General features: G+C 37.4%; 1 protein-coding gene across 1 annotated transcript in view; it reads left to right on the top strand.

The window, feature by feature from the left end:
* The window catches only part of CCDC88A (coiled-coil domain containing 88A), a 109312-nt gene that overhangs the window by 80175 nt on the left and 4894 nt on the right, over positions 1-24243 (top strand). Inside the window, exons 18-30 of the mRNA XM_006880931.1 lie at positions 1333-1497; positions 2435-2596; positions 4665-4942; positions 5146-5289; positions 6138-6324; positions 11685-11830; positions 15206-15298; positions 15626-15840; positions 19143-19226; positions 20231-20434; positions 21025-21096; positions 21937-22017; positions 23873-24141. Of these exons, the coding sequence (XP_006880993.1) occupies positions 1333-1497; positions 2435-2596; positions 4665-4942; positions 5146-5289; positions 6138-6324; positions 11685-11830; positions 15206-15298; positions 15626-15840; positions 19143-19226; positions 20231-20434; positions 21025-21096; positions 21937-22017; positions 23873-24141 (2100 nt within the window). The remainder of the gene's footprint in view (positions 1-1332; positions 1498-2434; positions 2597-4664; positions 4943-5145; positions 5290-6137; positions 6325-11684; positions 11831-15205; positions 15299-15625; positions 15841-19142; positions 19227-20230; positions 20435-21024; positions 21097-21936; positions 22018-23872; positions 24142-24243) is intronic.

Raw genomic sequence — 24243 nt, 5'->3', positions numbered from 1 at the left:
CTCCCTCATCTGTTTCAGTGCAGTATACACAATTTATCCCGTTTTTCTCAGTCTTACCCCAACCTTGATATCAATCCCATTTTACAACAGTGGCACCATGCAATATTTGTCCTTCTGCGACTGAGATATTTCACTCAGCATAATGTCCTCCAGGGTCACCCATTTTGAATAATATTGCATGAATTCCTTGTTTTTCAATGCAGTGTAGTATGCCATTCTGTGAATATACCATAGCTTCTCTATCAATTTGTTTGTTGATGGGCACCTGGGTTGTTTCCAACTCCTTGCTATTGTGAACAAAGCCGTGATGAACATGGGTGTGCATTGCACTCACTTTCTTAAAGAATATTTTATTGTAAGGATCAGAAAACTACATAAAATACATTTTCCAATTGCTCACTCTTTGTAAGAGTCATTGCAGTAATATATGTGGTTCAAGATTTGAATAAAGAAGCCATTAATTTATGACAATAGCTCTTTCCAGCAATATAGCATTCTTAAAGGGGCAGGCCTTTAAGTATTTAATAGAAATTATCACATATATCAAGTTGTTTTCATTTTTACCTGGGAATATCAGTGAAATGCCTAAATCACTCGTACCCTAAACCACATCCAGCACTGTTGAGTGGCTTCTAACTTCTGACAAACCTCTATTGGATTTCTTGGTTTGTAAATCTTTTTCATTTATTAATTCATTGTTGCATTTGTTTACTCCCTGGACTATAAATCATGTTGGTGAAAATTGCCTGCCTCAGCTGCTTCCACAGACTGGCTAATGAATTCAGACCACTGACCTTATGGCTAGCAGCCTGACACATAACCGACTATGCTACCAGGCATCCTTAAATTGGTTTTAAAAGCTCCAGAAAAGGAATGTTAGTATTTAGCAACATGTCTATGCCCAAATAATACATTCTTGGTTAGCAGCGCCACACACAAAGGGCTGCGCCACTGATGTCCTCCAGATAGTGTGTTTTATAAGGCTGTTCTCATCACACACAATAGGATCTTCAGTTACAGAATTATGAGAGCATAGCATGGGACAGAGAAGGGTATTTCTACGAGGAGAGAATTTCTATTCTAATAAACCTCAATTGTGATCATAATAGTAGTGAAAATTGTGAATAATATTTATCACTTTTAAGTAAAGTGCTTCTTTCATGAGATGAATGTAGAGTTAAATTCTAAGAAATAGAATTATTTTTTTAAGGTAAAAAGTCAGGTTAGATTTGTTAGAAAGTTACATCCCAAAGAGACATATCTCTCTCCTTGAAAGGAAATGCAGAGGTAACTTTTTTTTCTCTTCAATAAAATATTTTAACAATATTTTAGGTGAAAAAAAATTATGAAGCTCTTAAACAGAGACAAGATGAAGAAAAGATGGTACAGAGCTCTCCTCCAGTATCTGGTGCAGATAACAAATGGGAACGGGAGAGTCAGGAAACGACCAGGGAGCTTCTGAAAGTTAAAGACAGACTGATTGAAGTGGAAAGAAATGTGAGTACGGAAAACCTTTAAGTAGAAATAAGGTGCTCTAGATATAAAGCATTTACTGGCTATGTAATTTGTCTAACCTGTTTTTCAACTTTTATACTTTGTTGACTGATTTATATTATGTAATAAAAAAAAAAATCTGAAGAACTAGTAATTTTGAGTAATTGTCTCTATCACTCTCATAGAAGACCAAGCTCTGTTAACTCTGTCTTCAGAATAGAACGGGAGGCTGTGCTTCACTCCATCTCTACTCCTGCCATTCTCGTCTGGGTTTCATCATCATCTTTTCATCTGGATTCCTAATGTCTTCTAATTGGCCTCCTTCCTTCCTTTCTTGGCCCACTTCAATCCAGTTTTAATAGAGTAGCCAGATCATGTCACCTTCCTCCTTATAACATCTTCAGTGATTTCTTCCCATGTCAGAATAAAATCTACATTCTTTATTATGTTCAATTAAATTCTTAAGTTACCCAGGACCCTACCTCTAACCTTGTATCATACCACTCATTCCGTTCTGTTATCTGGGAATAATAATATCAGCTAAAATTCGGGAACAACGTAAGCCAGAGCCTGGCACATAATTCATTCTACTCACATTAATCTCTTCTCTCTCTATTCCTCTCTCAGGGTCTTTCTCTTTGCTTCTCTAACTGGAATACATGACTAGCTTACCTGAACATTCAGCTCTCATAGCAAATATCTCCTGCAAGAAGTCTTCCCTGATGCTTTTCCTAGTGAAGTAGTGATCCTGTCCTAAACTGTGCACTTACCACACTGCCATATTTAGATTCTTCATGATACATGATAGATTTTCTTTCACTCATTCTTGCATGGTTCTTCCCCTCTTCATCTCTCCCCCACCCAGTTCATTTTAAAAAAGAAATCATTTACTCATTGTTGCCTTGCTTTTGTTTTTAATATGTGTGCTTTCTTTTTTAAGAATGCCACGCTGCAAGCCGAGAAGCAAGCATTGAAAACTCAACTCAAGCAACTGGAGACCCAGAACAACAACTTGCAGGCTCAGATTCTTGCCCTTCAGAGACAGACGGTGTCGTTACAGGAGCAGAATACCACTCTGCAGACACAGAACGCCAACCTTCAGGTTGTAACCTGATGTTCAAGTAGAGACCTTGGAATGAAGTTACTAATTGAAGATACAGTAAAATCTTTTTACTTTATACCTTGCCAACTCTCCAAATCTAGCATGGTTTAAGTAACAGTCCCTCAAAAGTTATTTATAAATTGAGTCAACACGTGTTGTTTTGTATCATTGAGTCAGAATGAACTCACAGCTTACCCTCCACTAGGTTTTCAGAGATAGGAAATTGCACAGGAGGAAATTGCCCATTTTACTCCTGTGGAGCAGCTGGTAGAATACAGCATATGCCACTGAGTTGGCAGTAAAACTCTTAACTATTAAGCCACCAGAATTCTCACACTCAACAAGTCGTGATAAAGATCATTTTACTTTGTGATCTTTTCTTTATTTTATAAAACTGATCATAATTTTTTTCCTAAATAATTTTAATGAGCATTTACAGAGATTTTGGATTTCCATTCATTCATTGCTGCACTTCTCTCCCCACCCAGCCCTCCCCTCTCCCCAGTTCGCTCCTCTCTTTCAAAAGTAAAAGAAACACTCCTTCCCTGGTACACAATCCCCCCATACCCTTCCCACCGCCCCAAGTATATTCCACTATGCAACCTTCATTGTGGACTCTTGTGATAACCATAATACATTGCTTTTACATTATTCTCTCCCTCATCTGTTTCAGTGCAGTATACACAATTTATCCCGTTTTTCTCAGTCTTACCCCAACCCTGATATCAGTCCCATTTTACAACAGTGGCACCATGCAATATTTGTCCTTTTGCGACTGAGATATTTCACTCAGCATAATGTCCTCCGTGCTCACCCATTTTGAATAACATTGCATGAGTTCCTTGTTTTTCAATGCAGTGTAGTATTCCATTGTGTGAATATACCACAGCTTCTCTATCCATTCGTTTGTTGATGGGCACCTGGGTTGTTTCCAACTCCTTGCTATTGTGAACAGAGCCGCGATAAACATGGGTGTGCATATATCTGCTTGGATGTCAGTAATGGTCTCTTTGGGTTATATTCCCAGTATTGGAATTGCTGGGTCAAATGGTATCTCTATTTGCAACTTTTTGAGAAAGTGCCATACTGCCTTCCATAGTGGTTGCACCAAAAATTGATTATAAGTTTAAAAAATTTATTATAATTAATCAGAAAATTGTGTTGTAGCATTCCATTCCTTATTTCTTTTTTATCGTTTTCTTTCCAGATTAGTTATTAGAAAATACCATAGCATGGGAATATTGTCTTTAAACGTGTTCTTTGTTCAAGGAATCCGTCTTTTACTTTATATTGATCGTCAGTGCTCTTTTTTTATATATAAACAATCAGATAGATATATTTAGGGCATCTCTGAAATCTCTTAAAGAGTAAAAGAAGGTCCCTCTCTGACTAATAAAGGTTTCTTCAGTAACCCTATTCCAATTGGCAAATTAAATTTTAATTTAATACAGACTTGAGACAAGTTCCAGTTGAATTTTCAGAAGTAATTTGTATTGATTTCCAAATTCTAGAAAATTATAAACATCTCTAATTCTGTACTTTTTGTATATGTGGATTTCAGGTTGCTTCTTGTATTGATCTTGTATTCTGCTACTCCGCTAAATTAATCTACTAGGTCTGGCAGTACTTTGGTTGAGTCTTTGGGATTTTCTGTGTACAGTGTCATGAATTATCTGCATATAGTACACTTTACCACCTCTTCTCCAATTTGGATGCCCCGTAATTCCTTCTGTTTTCTTACTGCCCTTGCAAGTACTTGGCAATACAGTATTTAAAAAGAGTACTTAAAGTGGGCATCTGTGTCTGGTTGTCCAATGTCATTTGAAAGCAATTCAAACGACATACCTGTGTATATGTGTGTGTTTATAAATACACATACACCCCCAAAAATGCTTTGGAACACAAAATTTAAAAGGTAACCTCAATCTCTGGAAAGCTAAAATCCAGCATTTTCCAATACGATATGAATGTTATCTACCATGATGTGTGAAATTTCCTACAGTTAACACTGTAGTCTTGTATTTTTTTAACAAAAGAACACGTCTGCTGATACTGTTTATTCTTGTAGGTGGAGAATTCCACCCTTAATTCTCAGAGTACCTCGCTTATGAATCAGAATGCGCAGCTCCAGATCCAGCAGTCCTCCTTGGAAAATGAGAATGAGTCTGTAATTAAGGAAAGAGAAGACCTGAAATCTCTCTACGATTCTCTGCTCAAAGATCATGAAAAGCTGGAGCTGCTTCATGAACGGCAGGCTTCAGAGTATGAATCTCTTATCGCTAAACATGGGACCCTCAAGTGTGCCCACAAGAACCTTGAGGTGGAACATAAAGACCTTGAAGATCGGTAATGTATCACAATTTTTAAGTTGTAAATTTAAAATACATTTTTTTCAAGTAGTGCAATAAATTTTATGTGTTACAAAAATCTAAGAAATAATTTAGAAAATTAAAATTATTATGTTTTATGCAATAATATTACTCTTGTTTGCTTCATTTCAAAAAGAATTTTTGCTAAGGAAATACTATAAACCTTTTTTTCCCCCTCAGTTACAATCAGTTGTTAAAACAAAAAGGACAATTAGAAGACTTGGAAAAAATGCTCAAAGTGGAGCAGGAGAAAATGCTGCTTGAAAACAAAAACCATGAGACAGTAGCCGCAGAATACAGGAAACTGTGTGGTGAAAATGATAGGTAACCAAGAAAATAAACGTGCTCGAGAACTGTTACTCCTTTCAGACAAAGTGTACAACTGTTTCTCTGCATTACCAGGCATCATTTGATTCAACTTGAAATTTTAGGAACTTGAATAGCTGGTTGGCTACAGATACTTTTTTTTTAATATAGTTTGGTGTATTGTTGGGGTTGTTTGTTTGGGTGTTTTTTTTAAAGACACCAGAGTAATAAGTAACTGTCCAGCAAAAATCACATAGCTATTTCTAGAAGAATGCTTAAGTTAGGACCATGTTCTTTGTTTTTCTCTTAATACTTTGTTTTATAGTTCTATTTTATAATAAAATATTTGGACCTTGATAGCCTTTCCGGGCTTTATTGAGAGAGAGTGTAATGAGACCTGGTATTATGGTGCCTTCTCTTTTACCACCACTCTGCTAGACCAACTCTTTCTTGTCTTTTGATCATCTTGCAAACTGTGTATGTATATGTAGTATTTCAAACTAGGATGAATGATCATTCTGATAAATTTCTTATGTTGAACTTGAGGATCTGAATTCACTTTAAAATGAAACTTAGATTTTTCATTTTTCCTATTCAGATGTTTATATGGCTACATTTTTCATAGCTTGCTTTATATCTCATATTTAAAGGCCAAAATATTTCATTTCAAGAGAAAGATATTCAGAATATTTTTGAATCTACATTTTGTAGACTAGAAACTAATTCTAAGTCCATTTGATAGCTGAAAAAACCCCTCTTATATTACATACATTTGTCTGTGATTTATGGCATTTTGTTTTGTGTAAATTTTGTATTGTGAAAATGGAGAAAATGTAATTTCACCTTATCATGATTTCTCCTTGTAGGTTGAATAATACGTATAGCCAGCTTTTGAAAGAGACTGAAGTTTTACAAACTGACCATAAAAATTTGAAGAGTCTTCTAAACAATTCTAAACTGGAACAAACAAGATTAGAGGCTGAATTTTCAAAGCTAAAGGAACAATACCAACAGCTGGACATCACTTCTACAAAATTGAATAACCAGTGTGAGGTGAGCTTCGGCACATTTATTACTTCCTTCCTTTACATTGAAGATAAGCCTAAATGTAAATAATTCTATTTTCATCAACATGATAGTATATATTTATTGCAGTTTTTCTGAAAGGTCAGGAATTGTTGAAATTTACAAAGAGTTCAGAGAAAATGTCTTTATCATTTACTTAAATTTATATGCCAAGATTGTTTACAGCTTCTAAGGTTATGTTCTCATTTAATGAACACTATTTATTGAGTTCTTGAGAAATGCCAAGACCAAGGAGACCAAAAAGTCTCCTCCGTTTTTATGATGCTTCTTTTCTGATGAAAGAAAACAGAAAATTAACAGAGTAAGTGAAACAGGATTTCTGTACTATGATTATGTGACAGAATACCCCAAGATGGAAAGCAACAATTTCATGTTCTTACAGAGGATATGGTTGAGGATTTGACAAGGACAGTGGGACTGTTTGTCTGCAGTCAACTTCCAGCTAGTCCTTCCCTCAGCTGGAAGATGACAGAACTGCATGTTGAGACTGTCTGAAGAACCTTGGGCTCACTTGTTTGCTGGCTGATAGAAGCTGTCGTGTGACACTGATTCAGTTCCTTTGTACCTGGTCTCTTTACCTGGACTGCTTTGGGCTTTCACACAGGGTGGTTTCTGGGCTCTATGGGAAAAGAGCAAGAGAACCGATGTTACATTGTTGTATTGGAGAAGATTAACAGATATAACACTCATCCACCTTGAAGGAAGTGCAAGCAGGAGACTTGTGAGAAGCAAGGATTTGTCTCACCTATTTTGAGCATGTCAGGAGGGGCCAGTTCTAGGAAGACGACGACATGCTGGGGAGGGTAAAGGGTCAGCAGAGAAGAGGAGGATCCTCACTGAGATGGGCTGGCATGGTGACTGTGGGCTCAAGCATTGTAGAGAGCATGAGGACGGCACGGATAGGGCAGGGTTTCCATTTGCTCTTCGCAGGATGTCTACGAGTTGCAGTCTTCTCAACAGCACCTAATAGTAAAAACAGGACTCAAACAACCATATAGCCCTTGATAAGGACCCATCTGTCCAGTAGGAGCAGGAAGGCTGTTCCTGTCTTTTCTTTAGATGTATAATTATGTTTTATTTTGTCATACTTGGTTTGTAAAACTCTCCCGCTTACTATATAGTTGGTGGTAGTGTTTAGGAATAGTTTGAGAATTGATTATATCTTATATCCTCTTGTATGTAATTATGGAGCCCAGTGGCATAGTGGTTTTGTGTTGGGCTGCTAACCCAAAGGCTAGTGGTTCAAATCCACCAGGAATTCAGCAGGAAAAAAGATGAGCCGTTTCCTCCTTACAGATTCAGAAACCCAGTGAAGGGTTGCTATGAGTTAGAGATTTGATGGCAGGGGATTTGTGCCTGATTTTACATATCATGAGAATAAACAGAAACAACTTTTTAAAAAAAGAACAAAGTTCTTCAGAGCTAACCACCATATTGTTCCTCTGTGTATGAATGACATTTTCTCCCTTTTTTACTTTAGGATTGATTTTTTGCATTTGTTTGACATTGTTGTAATAGCTCCTTTAAAATGTCATTCCTGACATTGCCATACTTTTTATTATAAACCAGTTTGTGATTTTTTTTCTTAGTCTGGATTTTTCAGATACTTTCTTTTGTGTTTAGGTTCATATAATGCTTCTGAATGAGTTGCCACTTTCGTAATGCTTTTCAGTGTTCATATCTTGAATTACATCATATCTCTCTCCCTCTCTGATGTTTATTTTAATCAATCAAAGTATTATTGTTTCCACTGTACACCTACTATTTTTCCTATCGCAACTAACGGCAGTCTTTAAAGGAAACACTGAGATCACGCAAATATCCTACCATGATCTAGTTTGCTAATTGCTTTAAACATTAAGTTGTTTTTTTTTTTTTAATTTTTTATTTTGTGTGCGTGTACCGTCAAATCAGATCTGACTGGTACAGGAGGATATTGCGCCTCCTTCTCCGGCAGAGCATCTGGTGGATTCGAACCGTGTTCCTCTGGGATTGCAGTGCAGCTTCTTGCCACTAGGCCACCAGAGCTCCCTAAACATTAAGTTTTATGATTGTCTTTTATATTCTCATGTAAATATCCCCATCTTGTGGAAGATAAGAATAATTTCACCGAAAGTCTTTTTCCCCCTATCTTTTCTTACAATCATCTGCAAAATAGTTTTGGGGTTTTTTTTTTATGATGTAAACAGAATATCATCCTCAACAGATTTTAAAATTATAAATTTAAGTCAGTAATTTCACATACCATGGACTGCCAAAAGAACAAACAGGTCTCTCCTGGAGAGGGCGAAGCCAAACTGCTCCTTGGAGGCAAATATTTTGAAGCTCTGTCTCATGTACTTTGGGCATTGTTTCCAGGAGGGACCAGTCAGAGGAGGAGGACCTCATGCTTGGAAGGGTGGAGAGACAGTGCAGGAAAGGAAGACCCTGGATGAGATAGAATAACACAGTAACTGGGATAAAGGGGGATAGGTATGTCAGAGACAGTGAGACTGGCTCAGGATAGGGCACGATTCAGAGCTGTTGTTCATAGGGTTGCTATGAGGCACAAGCAACCCAACAGCACATAACAACAATCTTTGCACTAAAAAGAAGACCCAGTCAGCACATTGTGTGCTGAACAAATAACTTGAGAAGAGGAATGTGGTATCAGGATCGAAGGGAGATTCATCAATAACCTGCGTGGTGCAGATGACACAACCTTGCTTGCCTAAAATGAGGAGGATTTGAGGCACTTGTTGCAGAAGATCAAGGAATGCAGCCTTCAGTATGGATTGCACCTCAGTGTCAAGAAAACAGAGATTCTTACAACTGGACCAATAGGCAGTGTCGTGATGGATGGAGAAGAGATTGAAACTGTCAACAACTTCATCTTACTTGGATCCACAGTTAACGTCCCTGGTACCCAGTAGTAAGGAAATTAGGAGATGCATTGCACTTGGGAAAATCTGCAGTTAGGGACTTCTCCAGATTATTGAGGAATAATGATGTCAGTTTGAGGAGTAAGGTACATGTGATTCAAGCCATGGTCTTCCCAGTCACTTACTATGCATCTGAGAGCTGGACAGTGAACAGTGATAAGAGAAGAATTGATGCCTTTGAGCTGTGGTATAGGAGAAGAGTACTGAACTTTTCGTGGACTGCCAAAAGAACAAACAAATACTTGTCTTGGAGAAGGGTGCACCTTTGGAGGTGATGTTGGGAAGGGTGAAGGGTGAGAAAGGGAGAAGACCCTCAACCAGGTGGATTGACATGGTGATAGCCACAGTGGGCTCTGGTGTGTCAGGAAATAAGATGGTGCAGGATAGGACGGGGTTCAGATCCACTGTTCATACGGTCCCTGTGAGTCCTATTTGATTCGATGGCACCTAACCACAAGAACAGTGGATGCACATAAATGTTAGCTGTACTAAATAGTGTGTGTGTATTATGTCCTTAACAGAGAAGACGCTTCAATTGAAAGAGTAAAGGGCTTTGTTGGTTTTTAGACTTTGAAATCATTAAGGTAGTTAATTTCATCTCAATCTGAAATAGCCATCCCTTAAGAGTTTTAAAATGCTTTCTTAATGTGTTTAATGACTTAAAAGTTATACTCAACCTTTAAAAATTTTTTATGTAATCAAGGATGTATGGCAAGTGTCTGCTGGTGAAGGGTTTATGGAAGGTGTCCGGCAGTGGGCCTTGTACCTTGTGGTTCTTTTTAGTATCTTCATCCTCCTCTTCTCTTTATAGGGCCTCATAACGGGAAACTTTATTGTGTCCATTCTGCAGGAACGTTGGTTTATCTTGATACAAAATGTAGCTTGTTCATGTCAGATTTTATAAAGTTTTAACATCCAAAGGTATTTATGGCTCAAAATGAATTTCTCATCATAAGTATTAATATTTGCTTGTTTTAAAACATTTCTTTAGACTTATTGAAGTTGGTGAGCCAGATATGTCATGGTGGTGGTTTGTGCCATCAGAAATTGACTTACATCTGACTGTCCAGCAGGTCTTCAGAGGCAGTAAATCACACGGGAGGAGATTGCCCATCCTTCTCCTATAGAGCAGCTGGTAGACTCAAACTGTGTGCCTTTGGGACTCCAGCTCAGTGTCGTAACCATTAGGCCATCAGAATTCTTAATATGTAGAGAAATATTTAAAGATTTGCATATTCTAATACTCGATACAGACCTTTTACTGCCTCTTTTATCCTAGTGATAAAGAGTTACACTGCCAATTACAGTTTTAACAGACAACTGTTCTCATATTTGTTCTATAATCAGTCTGTTACAACATCACATGCCTTGTAACATCTGGAAAACTCCTCTATACATTCAAGAGATAAGAAGAAAAGCAAATAATGTTTTAGTGTTATTATTAAAATAGTATAGACGTCATTAACTCCATGAAAGTTTGGATTTTTATTTTGGTCACAGATGAGATTAAGATATGCATTAGTCATTTTACATGAAAGCTTTTTAAAATCTCGGAAATTTTACCATGTTGTAGTATTGTAGTATATCTGGAGAAAATATTTTTCTGTTAAGTAAATCAGACACTGTAGGCTGCTTCTGGTGGGTTTTTTTTGCTTAATTTTAGTTTTGTGGTATTTGGGGTTTATGTTGGTATGTTGTTTATTGGGGTTTTGTTGTTGTTTTATTTTCCTATATTTTAAAGTTAATTTTGTCACCCCAAATGACATGAAACTGGTTATGGTAAGTAGAGGAAACTTAAAAATTCTCTGAATATTTTTTACATTCCTGATAGAGCACCTTATATAGAAATGTATCTGAATATGTATATATGTGTGTTTAAAATACTTCATAGTCTTTGTTTTAAAAAAGGCTTTCTCGATGAAGGCTGCATAGTGGAGTGGACTTGGGGGGATTGCATAACAATGAAAGAGTTTTTCTTTTCAAGGAGAAGAGTGAATTGTGGGGAGAGAGTATGTAGGGAAGAAAGTATTCGAACCACTTAGCATGTGAGTTGGCAACACAACTCCCTATCCACTAGACCACCAGAGGTCCCTAAATCTTCTCAAGAAGATTAGATTTGAATCTGAAGACAGAAAGCAGTACTTTCTGATCATGAAGAAAAGCTCTATTAGATGATGCTCTTCTCTGTTAGATCGGACATTGGTGGGAGTTGAAAGATGCGCGTGCAGAATGGAAAGCAGTCCTTTAGCTGTCATTAGTGCTGCTAATAGCAGTCATTCTGGCGCTGACCCATCCGGTGGTCCACACAGTGGAACACAGGTCTGTGGAGTGCTTCATCTTTTTCATAGTTTTGGGTGATTTATGTTAAGTGTAACTGTTACTGTTTTAAAAATTGTATTTAAACAGTTGCTAAGCCAACTTAAAGGAAACTTAGAGGAAGAAAATCGGCATCTGCTGGATCAAATTCAGACATTAATGCTACAGAACCGAACGTTATTGGAGCAGAATATGGAAAGCAAAGACCTTTTTCACGTTGAGCAACGACAGTACATGTAGGTATTAAGTAATTGTGCACTTTATTACTCATTATTTTGTCACTGTCATCCCTCATAGCAGAGAACATGTAAATGCTCATTTTAAAAAAAAATTAAGTGGCATTCATTATTTCAACATAGATTTCTTTGTGTACTATGTTCCAGCTCTTAATATATGATTAGAGAAAAACAAATGGATCCTGCTTTTCTGAAAGTAGGAAAAGAGAGAAATGCAAATAAACATGTAAAATACAGTAACTGCTTTTTGGAGGTGTGTGTAGGGGGCCCTAGAAATACACAAATATAAAACAAAGGTTATCTTAGTCTAGGAGAGAAAAGAAATTCCCAAACTTATCCCAGAGGTAATATTGAGACTCAGTGGTTCAGTAGAAGTTTGCATAAGGAACACCAGCTAGACCAAAAGAGTAGCAGTTGGAAAAGCATGGAGATGCCATGAACAAATGTGATAATTGTCTTTGGCAAATAAGTGCCGCCTCTTGGCCCTTAGTATTAAGTCAGCTCCATATTGTAGTTAAACCCAAACCAGACACGCTGCTGCCAGATATATTCTGATTCAGAGTGACTCATAGATCAAAGTGAAACTACCCCCCCCCACCCGAGTTTGCAAATCACCCGCCTTTGAATTGGCAGCACAACTCCTTCCCGCTAAGCACCCGGACTCTACAGTACTTGTATAAATACGAAAAATTAAGCTGTTCTTTTGGAATGTAGCATGTCTCCTCGTGGATCACACTTGGTACTTTGTTGTTGGGTGCCACTGTCAAGAGGACTACTTACAGAGACCCTAGGAACAACAGACCCGACCTTGCCCTTTCATCTGCCGTTCTCACAATCTCTGAAATGCTTAAGCCCATTGGCTTCTTTTTGATAGTCTTCTTCTCTACTTGCATGGTATCGTTCTTCCAAGGAATAACTGCTCCTGAGAACATTACCAAAGTTTGTGGGCTGGTATTTCAGCATCTTGTCTGTAAGGAGTGCCTGGATTACACTCTTCTGAGACAGATTCATGGTTCTGTTGGCTGTCCATTGAGAGTCCTGGTTGAATAGTCTGTGGAAGTCACATGGTTCACTTAAAGGCAAGCAATTTGAATCCACAAGGAGCTACAAGGGAGAAAGATGGGGAGTATCTTCCTGAGTGATTGACAGCCTTTGAAAAACCACAGGAAGGTCACCTACACTTAGTCTTCTCCTGGCCCTGGAAGGCAATGAGTTTTTGAGTCAGTAATGTCCTGCCCTAGAGTTCCATACTGGTGTCTCTTCCAGAAGCCAGAGGTCGTCTCCAGCTGACACTAAGACTTCCAAGACATTCGTCCTTACCCTGCAGGTGTGGCCCCACATTTCTGTATTTGCTTTCTTTTTGCCAGATGAATTGAGTGGTGGTCTCTGGCCCAGAGGTTGCCAGCATTTGAGCATGCCAGAATGGTAAAATCCCATAGGGCCCAAGGGCCTGCGGCCCTCTGTCCTGTCTTTGATTGTTTTTGTTCAAACATTCTTCTAGGTTGTATAACCCTGGTGTGTCCACTTGCCATACAGCAGTAACTTGTAGTTGCTGTGAAGCTGAACACTGTGACACTGACGTGTCAAATGTGTTAAGGGTTACCCCTTAACAGTGTTTGATGGAGCTTCCTGATTAAAACAAGCTTGGAAGCAGGAGTGGCATCCACTTCCATAATAGCTTGCCTCTGGAAACCCTGTGAACCTGGAGAAAGGATGAAAGAGTCACACAAGTGTTGGACTTTCATTCATAGTGCCGTCTATGACTTGACAGCACTTAACAACAACAACAGTGTTCTGCCAAGAGAATAAGAGATATGTTTCGGAGAAGGTTAAACCAGGCTGCTCTTTGGAAGCAAGGACTTTGAAACTCTGTCTGACATACCATGCTTGAAAAGCTGAAGAGGGAGACCCTGGATGAGATGGATTGGCACAGTAACTGGAGTAGTGAGGGTTGGTGTGTCAGTGACTGTGACATTGGCTCAGTATAGAACATGGTTCAGAGTTGTTGTGGATAGAGTCAGTATCAGTTGTAGTCAATTTGTAGCCAACTTGGAGGGCACGCCATAGCAATGATGTGACATATTTGCCTTTGACAATATTGCTAAGACTACAGGTTAATTTCATCAGATGGAGGTGCGAGAGAGAATGATTTTTTATGTAGGAGTGATTTAATAGACAAAGCAATAATCTTAGAGAAAGTAAGAGGGCTGATTCTTTTGGCAGAAGTGATGCCACAAAATTTAGCAACTGAATCATCCCAGGAATTCTGGTGGTTTAGCACTAAGGAATTGAGCTTCCAGTGCAAAGGTATGTGGTTCTAGTCCACAAACTGCTCTGTGGGAGAAAGATGGGCAGTCTCCTGCTGAGTGATTGAGTGCCTCTGAAAACCCACTCAGGTGTCAGCTATAGTTCAGTTCCAACTTGACGGTACACAACAGAAACAGCAGTTTTGCAGTGCCAAAGAATACTATTGAAATCACTTTGGTCTGTGAGTTTTGATGTTTCTGTATATAACAAATACTTGTTAATTGCCTTGAGTTAGCTTGCGGTGCAATTCTGACTGGAATGACCCCATGTGTGCAGAATAGAACTACACGGGATTTTCAGGACCGTGACTCTAGAAGCAGACCACCAGGCCTGTCTTCATGGTGTTCTGGGTGGATTTGAGCCACCAACCTTCTGGTTAGTAGTCTACTAACTGAAGTGACAACTAGTTTGTAGTGAGATGTGTATACTCATTATAATAGGTAGGACATAACTGTTTACTAAGTAAGATAAGCCTAAATAATGTTACCAAAAAGAAAAACATGTTTTCAATGATATGATTAAAACATTATTTATAAAGTCTGTAACAACATAATTAAAAGCAACCAAAATAGCTTACATTTGTATTTGTTTGTTTATATAATCAGTTACCCTCATTGCAAAAATACTAAGGAAACCACTGTAAGAAGTTATGTGCGATTAACTACCTCTAAAAACCCTTTGGAGGGCCAGCTATGTTTGAGTTCTGACTTGATGACAATGAGTTTGAGGGTTTGTTGTTTTGTGTGATGGGGTTGGGTTTTTTTTGTTAATATTACTTATTACAGTTGTAAAAAGATACTGAGAGAAGATTCTTTAGTATACTAAGGAAAATTTTTTTACAAACAAATCTTGTTAAAGAAATATAAGTCTTTTATCCCAGTATTTAAGTTGCAGATTAAAAGAAGAAATTTAAAAAAAATTTCATTGTTAATACTTAATGAGTTTTTAGTTGTTGATCATGGTATTTGCATTTTTCTTAATGTGTTTGGAAAAAAGATCGTAGTCTTAGTTATCATTTACTGTGATAAAAAGGATACATACCCTAAAATGTAATTTTTATTTTTATAGTGATAAGTTAAATGAATTAAGAAGACAAAAAGAGAAATTAGAAGAGAAAATTATGGATCAGTACAAATTTTATGACCCATCACCTCCTAGAAGGTACCATTAACAAACTTAATGAATATTTCAAACTAAAGTCAAAGTTGCTTGTTAATATGTTTTGTTGTTTTTTATTTGTGGGGTTTTTTTTGTTTGTTTGTTTGTTTGTTTTATGTGTGTACCGTCAAATCAAATCTGACTGGTACAGGAGGCGATTTTTCCTCCTTCTTCAGCAGAGCGTCTGGTGGATTTGAACTGCACATCTCTGGGATTGCAATGCAGCTTCTTGCCATTAGGCCACCAGAGCTCGCCAATATGTTTTGTTTTGTAAAGGATTTACGTTTTTTTATTCTAACTGTGGTGGTTTTGTTGTTGTTATTTTATCAGGAGAGGCAACTGGATTACCTTAAAAATGAGAAAATTGATAAAATCCAAGAAAGATCTTAATCGGGAACGACAGAAATCTTTAACACTCACCCCAACGCGCTCGGACTCCAGTGAAGGCTTCCTTCAGCTCCCCCATCAGGACAGTCAAGACAGTTCTTCAGTCGGTTCCAACTCCTTAGAGGACGGGCAGAGCGTGGGCGCCAAGAAGAGCAGCAGTGAGTGCGGGACATTTGTGATCTGTAGGATGATTCCACAGCCTTTTAACAGCTTCCTTTTAAGTGTCTTAAGCATCCTTTGGGGAGATTATGACATTTTTAAAAAATATGTAAGATTATACAGTTTTTGCTTCACTTGCACACAAGCACATCATTTTCTATCTTGTGTGTTTAGAGCACTGTAACGCACACAGGGATAGTGTCATTTATAGTTTAGTGGAGAAAACACTGAACCAAAAACTCCGAATACTCGGCCAGTTGCTGGTTGTCTTACCATGAGCAAGGATGGTTATGTGCAGCAAGGGAGAAATTGATGTATAAGATTTTATTTTCCTAACTGCTTATAACTGAATCTGAATAAGGTATTTATGATAAGGTTTTATTCATATACTTAATGTCCAGTTATAAGAGTTTCCATTGTGGGGAAGCAAAGAAAAAAAATAGGCATGATTTTGAAGAAATTAAAAAATAATATAGAAAGTATTGCAGATGAAAATTATTGAAGGATTATTTGGTAAAAATTAGTTGAAATGAAAAGACAGGGAGAAAAAAAGAAATAACAAATGTGTTAGTATAACATAATGATGTGCCATGTAGAATCATAGACTTTTTAATTTGCTTATTAGTGTGTTTAACTAAACCAGAAGAGCAGAGGATAAGTCTAAAGAAATTTATTTAAAAGGAAGAAAATAATCCAGTGCTAGTCCTTTGAAAAATTCACTAGTATCTATGTTCTTATACATAGTCAGCATTGATAATTGGAAGCTTCTTATATTATCATAATTGCTAAAATAATAAATTGTTCTTCTGTATGTCTATATACACACACTTTTCTTTTTAAGTACATTACTGGCAAATTCAGCTTCTTCCTGCAAAGATAGACCCTTAATTAAGGTACACTCCAAGCACTGACAAAAAACCTTACCCAGTGCTTTGTCCTGAGGGAAACTTTCTCTGAAAAGACAGTGCTTTATCCCGTAGGACATCACATACAAAGAGCATGTCTGAGGATTCATCTGTGTTGTTATTTGCTGTAGACTTGACTCCAACTCATAGTTTAGAAGACAGAGTCGAGCTGCCCCCGAGGGTCCCCTAGGCTGTTACTTTTATGGGAGCACCTCACCAGGTCTACTGTGCCGTGGAGTGCTTACCCATTGTGCCACCGGTTGCTTGTGAGCTCTGTATCGTGGTGGTAAACAAGCAGTTGTGTTGAGTGTACTCTGGTGTGTGGGCTTTGTTTTGATTTTTTTTTAATGGAAGGAAAATAATTTCATTCACGTACAAGCACACATACTTGAAAGGCACAGTAATTTTTTTAAAGCCATCTTCCATTTTTAAGTATAAATCTAACTTTTTTATACAATCTACTGAAACTTTGAGATGACGACTTAAGAGGAAGTGAACTTTAGTCAGTTTTAGATTTAGAAATAAGCGCAAAACCCAGTAACACTCATGTTCACTTACATTCAGTATTGTTTAGGTAAAGGACATTGTATGTCTACAAATTAACTCCTTAAGAGGACTCGGATTCTGCAGTTAGGGAATCTAGAGAGCTTTTTACCCTGTCCATTTTGGAAGAGAGTCTGTCAGCAAAGCAGTCTTTGGAAAACAGTTAAAAATAGAAAAAGGGGGAGAAAAAAAGTACCGCAACAAGACAACACATGCATGCCGCATCCATTCAGCTTTGTTTTAGCCAAGTGTCCATTTTTACATTGTTTTCGGTTCATTTCTTTTAAACCATTGAAAACAGCTGTGTTTCTCAAGCTAGGAAGAAAAAAATAGGTCAGATTAAAAGCGTAAGTAATTCATGGCGCTGCCTAATAGCAGTCAAATAGCTTTAAGAACGCCCCTCCACTGCTTTCTCTTTAAACATGGCGCTTGTCAGGTTTTCACAACATCTTTAGTTATACGATAATAACAAGACATGAAAAAGTGCAGTTACTAACGCTGTGTATGTTTTCAATCTTTAAATTGCATTTCCAAAATGTGTCACCATTTTCCATGTTACCTAAATTTTATTATAAATGTAATTTAATAATAGTTAATGAGTTTAGGATTTTATATTTGTTCCAATGACTCCTATGTAAATTTGGTGGTAAATATAACTTGTACTCACTAAAATTTTTATGCATTACTCCCTAGGAATTTTTTTTTAAAAAGCTCACCCTCCAAAAGAAATGAATAAGCTCACCCAGAAAGCCCTTCAGAATAACTGACCTTTGCTTACCTGAAGTGCCACCTTATCCCTGTCACATTGGAGTTCTATTTTAATGCTCAATATTACTGTCAAAATATATTTTCCTCCCTCTTACAAGTTACCTTTTAGCAAAATGAACAGAGAAGATGGCTTCTTTTATTTTTAGAAGCGCTCTGCTAGGCAGAAATAATTCCCCAGAATGAGTGTAGGGGAGCTCTGGTGTCCTGGTGGCAAGAAGCTGCTCTTCAATTCCCCAAGATGCACAGTTCGAATCCACCAGAGTCTCCACTGGAGAAGGAGGGCCAATCTCCTCCTGTACCTGTCGAATCCAATATGATGGTATGCAACAAGAAAGAAAAAAGGAGGAAAAAAACCACAAAACCACACAACAGAATTGAGTTTTAAAAAGACATTAATAGCCTGGTTTTTATTAAAGTTTAAGGGGAAAAAATGAACTTTCTTAATGCGCTTTTTAAATGATTTTAAACATCCTCGGGCTTTCTAATTCTTGTTGTTTATTACTAAATTATTTTGATAGAATGTACATTTTCCTAAGGAAAACCTTATATTTTATAAAAAAATTTAAAAATTTATTTAAAAAAGCCCTGTGCATTTTCATCATGACTTATCAATACCCTTAATTTCAAAGGGGGTTGTTGATGATTGCCGTTAAGTCGAGCACGACTCCTAGCGACCCTATGAACAGAAGGGCTGAAGCCTTTCTATAACTTTGGACATTTAATCAAAGTTCATGGAGTTTCTGGAGATAGGTAGAACTTTATAAGTTAAATAGGAAAATTGTTCCCTCGATGAGGAATTCTAATCAGTTGCTGGTTTTACATAACTGTAGGCATTCCAGGCTTTCAAAGTGTGTTCCTCATCATTGTCTTCAGTGCTTTTCCAAGTATTTTAAAGTAACAGAGTACATATTTCATATTTCATTATCATTCAGCAGCATGAGAATAATAGCTTTAGGATAGCAGACATAGCAGAGACTCAGACATTCATTTCTGTCCTTAATTTCAGCATTTAACTCCCATCTGTTCTTCTCCCTTTTTTCTTTCATTTCCCTGTTTCTGTTTTTCCTCATGCTCTGACATTAAAGTGGTTGCACTGAAAAGACTGCCCTTTTTGAGGAACAGACCGAAGGATAAAGACAAAATGAAGGCCTGCTACCGTCGTTCCATGTGTAAGACTTTATGACAGTTCAGCTTCTTTCAAATGACTACACTGGCTTCCATTACTAATATCTCACTAACCTTTCTCAAGACTGTGCCAAATTCTTGTTTTGTAAAGTGCAGTCTTTTTATAATACAAGGAGCTGGAAGAAGGTTTTTTTTTTCAAAACTAGCACTGAATTTGCATTACATGTATGTTTACTAGTAACATAGACATGTACGTATTACATGCATATGTTCACTCATACATGTAATATACTTGTAAATTCCCAGTGCTTTCTAAAAGTTGGCAGGAAAAACCCTTAATCTTATATGCCATAGTGATTTTTTTCCCCCAAGAAATATACTTAAAGAAGATAGAACAAAACCTATTAGCCTCAGGAATTTATTTTCTCTGAACTAGATAAGTAAATAAAATGGCCTATAACACTTGAAAATGTTTGTCATTCTTTCTATAATAATACTCTGAGTTGTCTTTTTTAATAACTGAAATGGGTAATAATCTAGTCGTATTAAATGCCTGTCACTTTGGGTGTCATCTCTTTCAGGTTTTTATTGAATGGTATATTTATTTGATTCATAAAATGAGTCATTTCTTCAGTAACCTGCTCTGACCAAGGACTCTGTCATTTTCAGTAATAATGCTATATAAGAACTGCTCCTCATCTTACCTTTATTCATTCCATTTTTGTCACTACAAAATCACAAAGGCTTCTGATGATACTGTACATCGCTGCACAAAAGCATGGCAGTTGTACATAGTAAAATTCTGTCCTTGTTTTTTAAAGGGGTGAGAGTGGGATAAACGTATTCACTCAAATTTTATCTGCCTTTGGCCTATTCATTTCATTCAGTTGAATGCATGTTCATAATTCAGATGACCCTTTGGTTACAGTTTTTTTATGTTCACTTACATTAATCCATAGACAAAAACGAGATCATTTATGATACAGAATAGATAAAAAGAGCAAGCGCATTAACCATGCTGATTCATTTGCTTTCATTTGCATCCCAGCCATGAATGACCTGGTGCAGTCCATGGTCCTAGCAGGAGGACAGTGGACAGGTAGTTCTGAGAATTTGGAGGTTCCTGATGATATTCCAACGGGTAAAAGGAGGAAAGAATTGGGAGCTATGGCCTTCTCTACTACAGCCATCAACTTTTCAACTGTCAACTCTTCTGCAGGCTTCAGATCCAAGCAGTTGGTTAATAATAAAGGTATAGGCCGTCTGCTATTTGCACTGTGGTGTAACTGTTGACAACAGCCATTTTAATTTGACTTATTCCCTGTGTACTTTTTAAAAAAGCAACAACTTGAAATAATTACCAAAACATCATCTAGATTTTATTTAGGAAGAATTTTCAAATCCTGTTAAAAAAAAAAATTAAGGCATTATACAAATAACTAAATTTCTTAGGCCTCCATTCCTAATGATTAGATAATTAACAAGAAAAGTAGAGGTAAATAAGGCAAAAAAGAGGGAGTGGTAGAAGTTCTTTTTTTTTTTAAAAAAAAAAAAAAGTAAAGACACTGCACCTGTAAACCGAGCCCTTCCTGCAGGAACCTGGGCTCGTGCTTTGCCTGACAGGGTCTCAGGGGAGAGTATCTCCTTGCTTCTGGGGTTCCCCCTAACCAGGCACTGTTTCTTATGCCCTGTTCCAGTTTGTGGTTGAGTCTGTGACATATTTTACACTAATGTATTGCTCGTGATCAGAAAAAGAAAGTCCATATTCTGTAGAAATAAGATTTTACGATCATTTTCCCAGCTACAAAAATATCTTGATATGCATTTTGCTATTTTATGTAGATACTACATCCTTTGAAGACATAAGTCCACAAGGTATTAGTGATGATTCTAGTACGGGATCAAGAGTTCATGGTAAGATATGAACTTTAGAGAATAGGTACTGACTACAGAATGGGAATGCCGAGAAATTTGCATTATCTAGGTGAATGTGGCGTTGCTAGTTAGCATGCTTTTTCTAACCTGCATCGCATTTCTCACATCTGCCATTCCTTCAAACTTAATACTCTCTATGGCACTGTTTAAGGATATTGCTTCATCTTTATGGTTTCTATTTTAGTCAAGGTCAATTCTGAAGGGTAATTTTGTTAGTAAAAGATGGATTTTAAGAAACCAAATTTACTACAGTATTGAATATTTGAGATTTAATTTCTACCTGTAAAATCATACTTTACCAAATTAAGTTATTAACAGTAATTCTGTAACATGTTAAGGAGATTTCATGTATCAGTGGGGTTCTGAGAATTCTCACGGGGCAGTGTTAATGGTACAGTTGTTTGCCTTATATGGACAGGACTAGAGGACATGGGCATGTGCACATGGGCATGTGGCTCCTGTCCGTGACGGCTCTGCAGTGCCCAGGGTTCCTTGTGTGATCTGTTGTAAGTGTCCTCGTCCCCTGGCCCTGCACCATGCAATTCTGTTCAGTGAAAACTAACTTCCTGTCCATCTAGAATGCCTTTTCCAATCTGTATAATCACGGTGTCGTCTTTGAATCTCCACTCCTGTGTGGGAAGTGGCCTGTCCTGAGCTGCCTTGGGAATGGCTTTTGCTTTCTCACCTGTGAGGTGTATCTGTGGGCGTGCTCAGCCCGTGCATGTTGGCATGGTTGTCCCCGCGGAGGCATTCAGAATGTCCAGGTCTGTGTCGTCACCCGGATGCTTTACCACTCTGTCTCCTGATGTTTTCATTTAGCTTCAAGACCAGCCAGCCTCGATAGTGGCAGAACATCCACTAGCAATAGCAATAATAATGCTTCACTTCATGAAGTCAAAGGTATGCTGTAGGTAAATTCATTCTTGTGCTCCATCCATTTCCAGTCCTGGATAGTGAGAGATGGCATGAAGTTACTAGAATAAAGTGTGAATTCCACGTCACATAATGTCTGAAACACAGCTCCTTGGCATTTTCATGCTTTTTACATTGTAATACAAATATATTGCAATGTTTACAAACATGAAGTCAGGAGCAGTTATTTTTATTTAAGTTTTTCATTTGTTTTGTTTATGACATAAAGATGGCTGTCTTTTGTTTTCTCCTGATACATGTGTATTTGCACCTACACCACAGAAGAATTTTAGAAATTCTTTGAGCTTAATTTATCCACTAATTAAGGGGAAACTTTTAAAAATATTAAATTAGGGACACAGTTATGTGAGAGTGTTGTTCAAGTGCTAAATTTACGGGTGCATTTTAATATTTTCACGTTTTGGTATGCATTCCAAGTTGAAATTTTAATGTAAATGTTTGAAAACTTCAACATAATAACCTTTTTCCTCTCTACTACTTAGATTCTGAAATTTCTTAAAGAGATTACAGAAGTTATTCATCAAAGCTCTTGGTTGTCAAATTATTGATGCATTTGTTTTCTGCTCATTATATTTTAAAATTATCTCAGTTGTAACTTTATTAATATTCATTAATATTAAGGCTTTATGGCAATGTTATTAGAAAAACTGACTTTGAGAGGAGTTAATTTTCCTTTTTTATAATTGCATTCTTAAGACCAGTAGACAAATATAGGGAGAAAATACAATGCATTTTTTTCCTCGTTTGTAAACTTAAAGTCTTTTTTCTGTAAAATGCCGCATGTTGTTATGTGCCATGTGGTTGAAAGCGACTCAGCTGACCCTGCAGCACATTTTCAGAGGCCTTACGTGGCACGGGAGGAGACTGCCCGCCTTTTTTTCCTTGGAGCAGTTGATCAAGTTGAACCACTTGCCTCTGCATTGGCAGTACAGGTCTTGACCCGTTAGAACTCCACAGAGAAAACCACAGACAGTTGGATTTTTTTTGTCTTGATGCACTAAGTTTTCCTTCTGATCAGAATGTGTCAGCACTGATGAGGCATCAGTAGCATTAACTTTAAGGGCCTTTGTTCCTACAGAGATCTCAGCCTCAACTGAGTCGTTTAAGGCTGGGTATCCTTATACCAAGGTTGGAGAGTAGAAATAATAAAATGATTGAGGCATACAAGAAAAGTAAAACCAACTTAACTTTATTTTCTTATGTTCTTAATAGAATTTTCAAAATAATAGTGTTTGTTGTATGCCTTATACTTTAAAAAACACAACATAAAGAAAACACCCCCTATCTTAAGATTTTTCATTGAAGATGAACAGATTTACGTTTTCAAGCTGGTAATGAAACCTTATAAGGAAGCAGAAAGTCAGAATATCCTATCTTTATAGCACTTAGAAGTTTTAATATTCTTAAATAATTGAGAGTCTTATAAACCTATTAATATTATAAGTTGGGAGGTATTTTACAATTAATTTCCTGAGCCTGAGTTTTATATAATTGTTCTTCACTCACTCATTTATTCCTCAATTGTACTGAGTGCCTCCTTGGAGTGAGGCTTTGGGGTTTAGACGTGGTGGTGCAAGAGGATCTTTGCCTGGTGGTATTTACACCGTCAGTCAGTGGACAGAAAGGAGAATGACTGTACTCTGGTAGACAGTTCTGTGAAAAACCAACATGATTTACTAAACATTTTAAAGAAAATTGAAAGCAATTTTGGCTATTTAAATAGTAAGAACTAAGTCAACAAACGTTATCTCTTTATGTAGCATTGATAACATTGATCTCATGTCTACTTTTGAACTCTTAGTCCACCGTTTACTCCCACAAGCAGGTGCAGTTACTAGCCAGAGCAGGCCCCAGAGCCACAGCAGTGGAGAATTTAGCCTGTTCCATGATCATGAGACGTGGTCCAGCAGTGGTAGCAGTCCGATCCAGTACCTGAAGAGGCAGACCAGATCAAGCCCAATGCTCCAGCACAAAATGCCTGAAACGGTAGAGAGTCGGACACATCACAAGGTCAAAACTGGCTCCCCCGGGAGTGAAGTGGTCACTCTGCAGCAGTTCTTGGAAGAAAGTAACAAGCTTACCTCAGTACAGGTTCGTTTTCTATGTGGTGACTTGGGTTTGGCTGAAGAGCACAAGTTAAATGCAGTGACTTTTGTTTATGGAGTTAATAGCAATTTTTATGTGATGAACTTA

This window comes from Elephantulus edwardii, unplaced genomic scaffold (assembly GCF_000299155.1).
Source record: "Elephantulus edwardii isolate Elephantulus edwardi_28Jun2011 unplaced genomic scaffold, EleEdw1.0 scaffold00011, whole genome shotgun sequence".
Lineage (NCBI taxonomy): Eukaryota > Metazoa > Chordata > Mammalia > Macroscelidea > Macroscelididae > Elephantulus > Elephantulus edwardii.
This window is presented reverse-complemented; position numbering and strand designations above follow the sequence as displayed.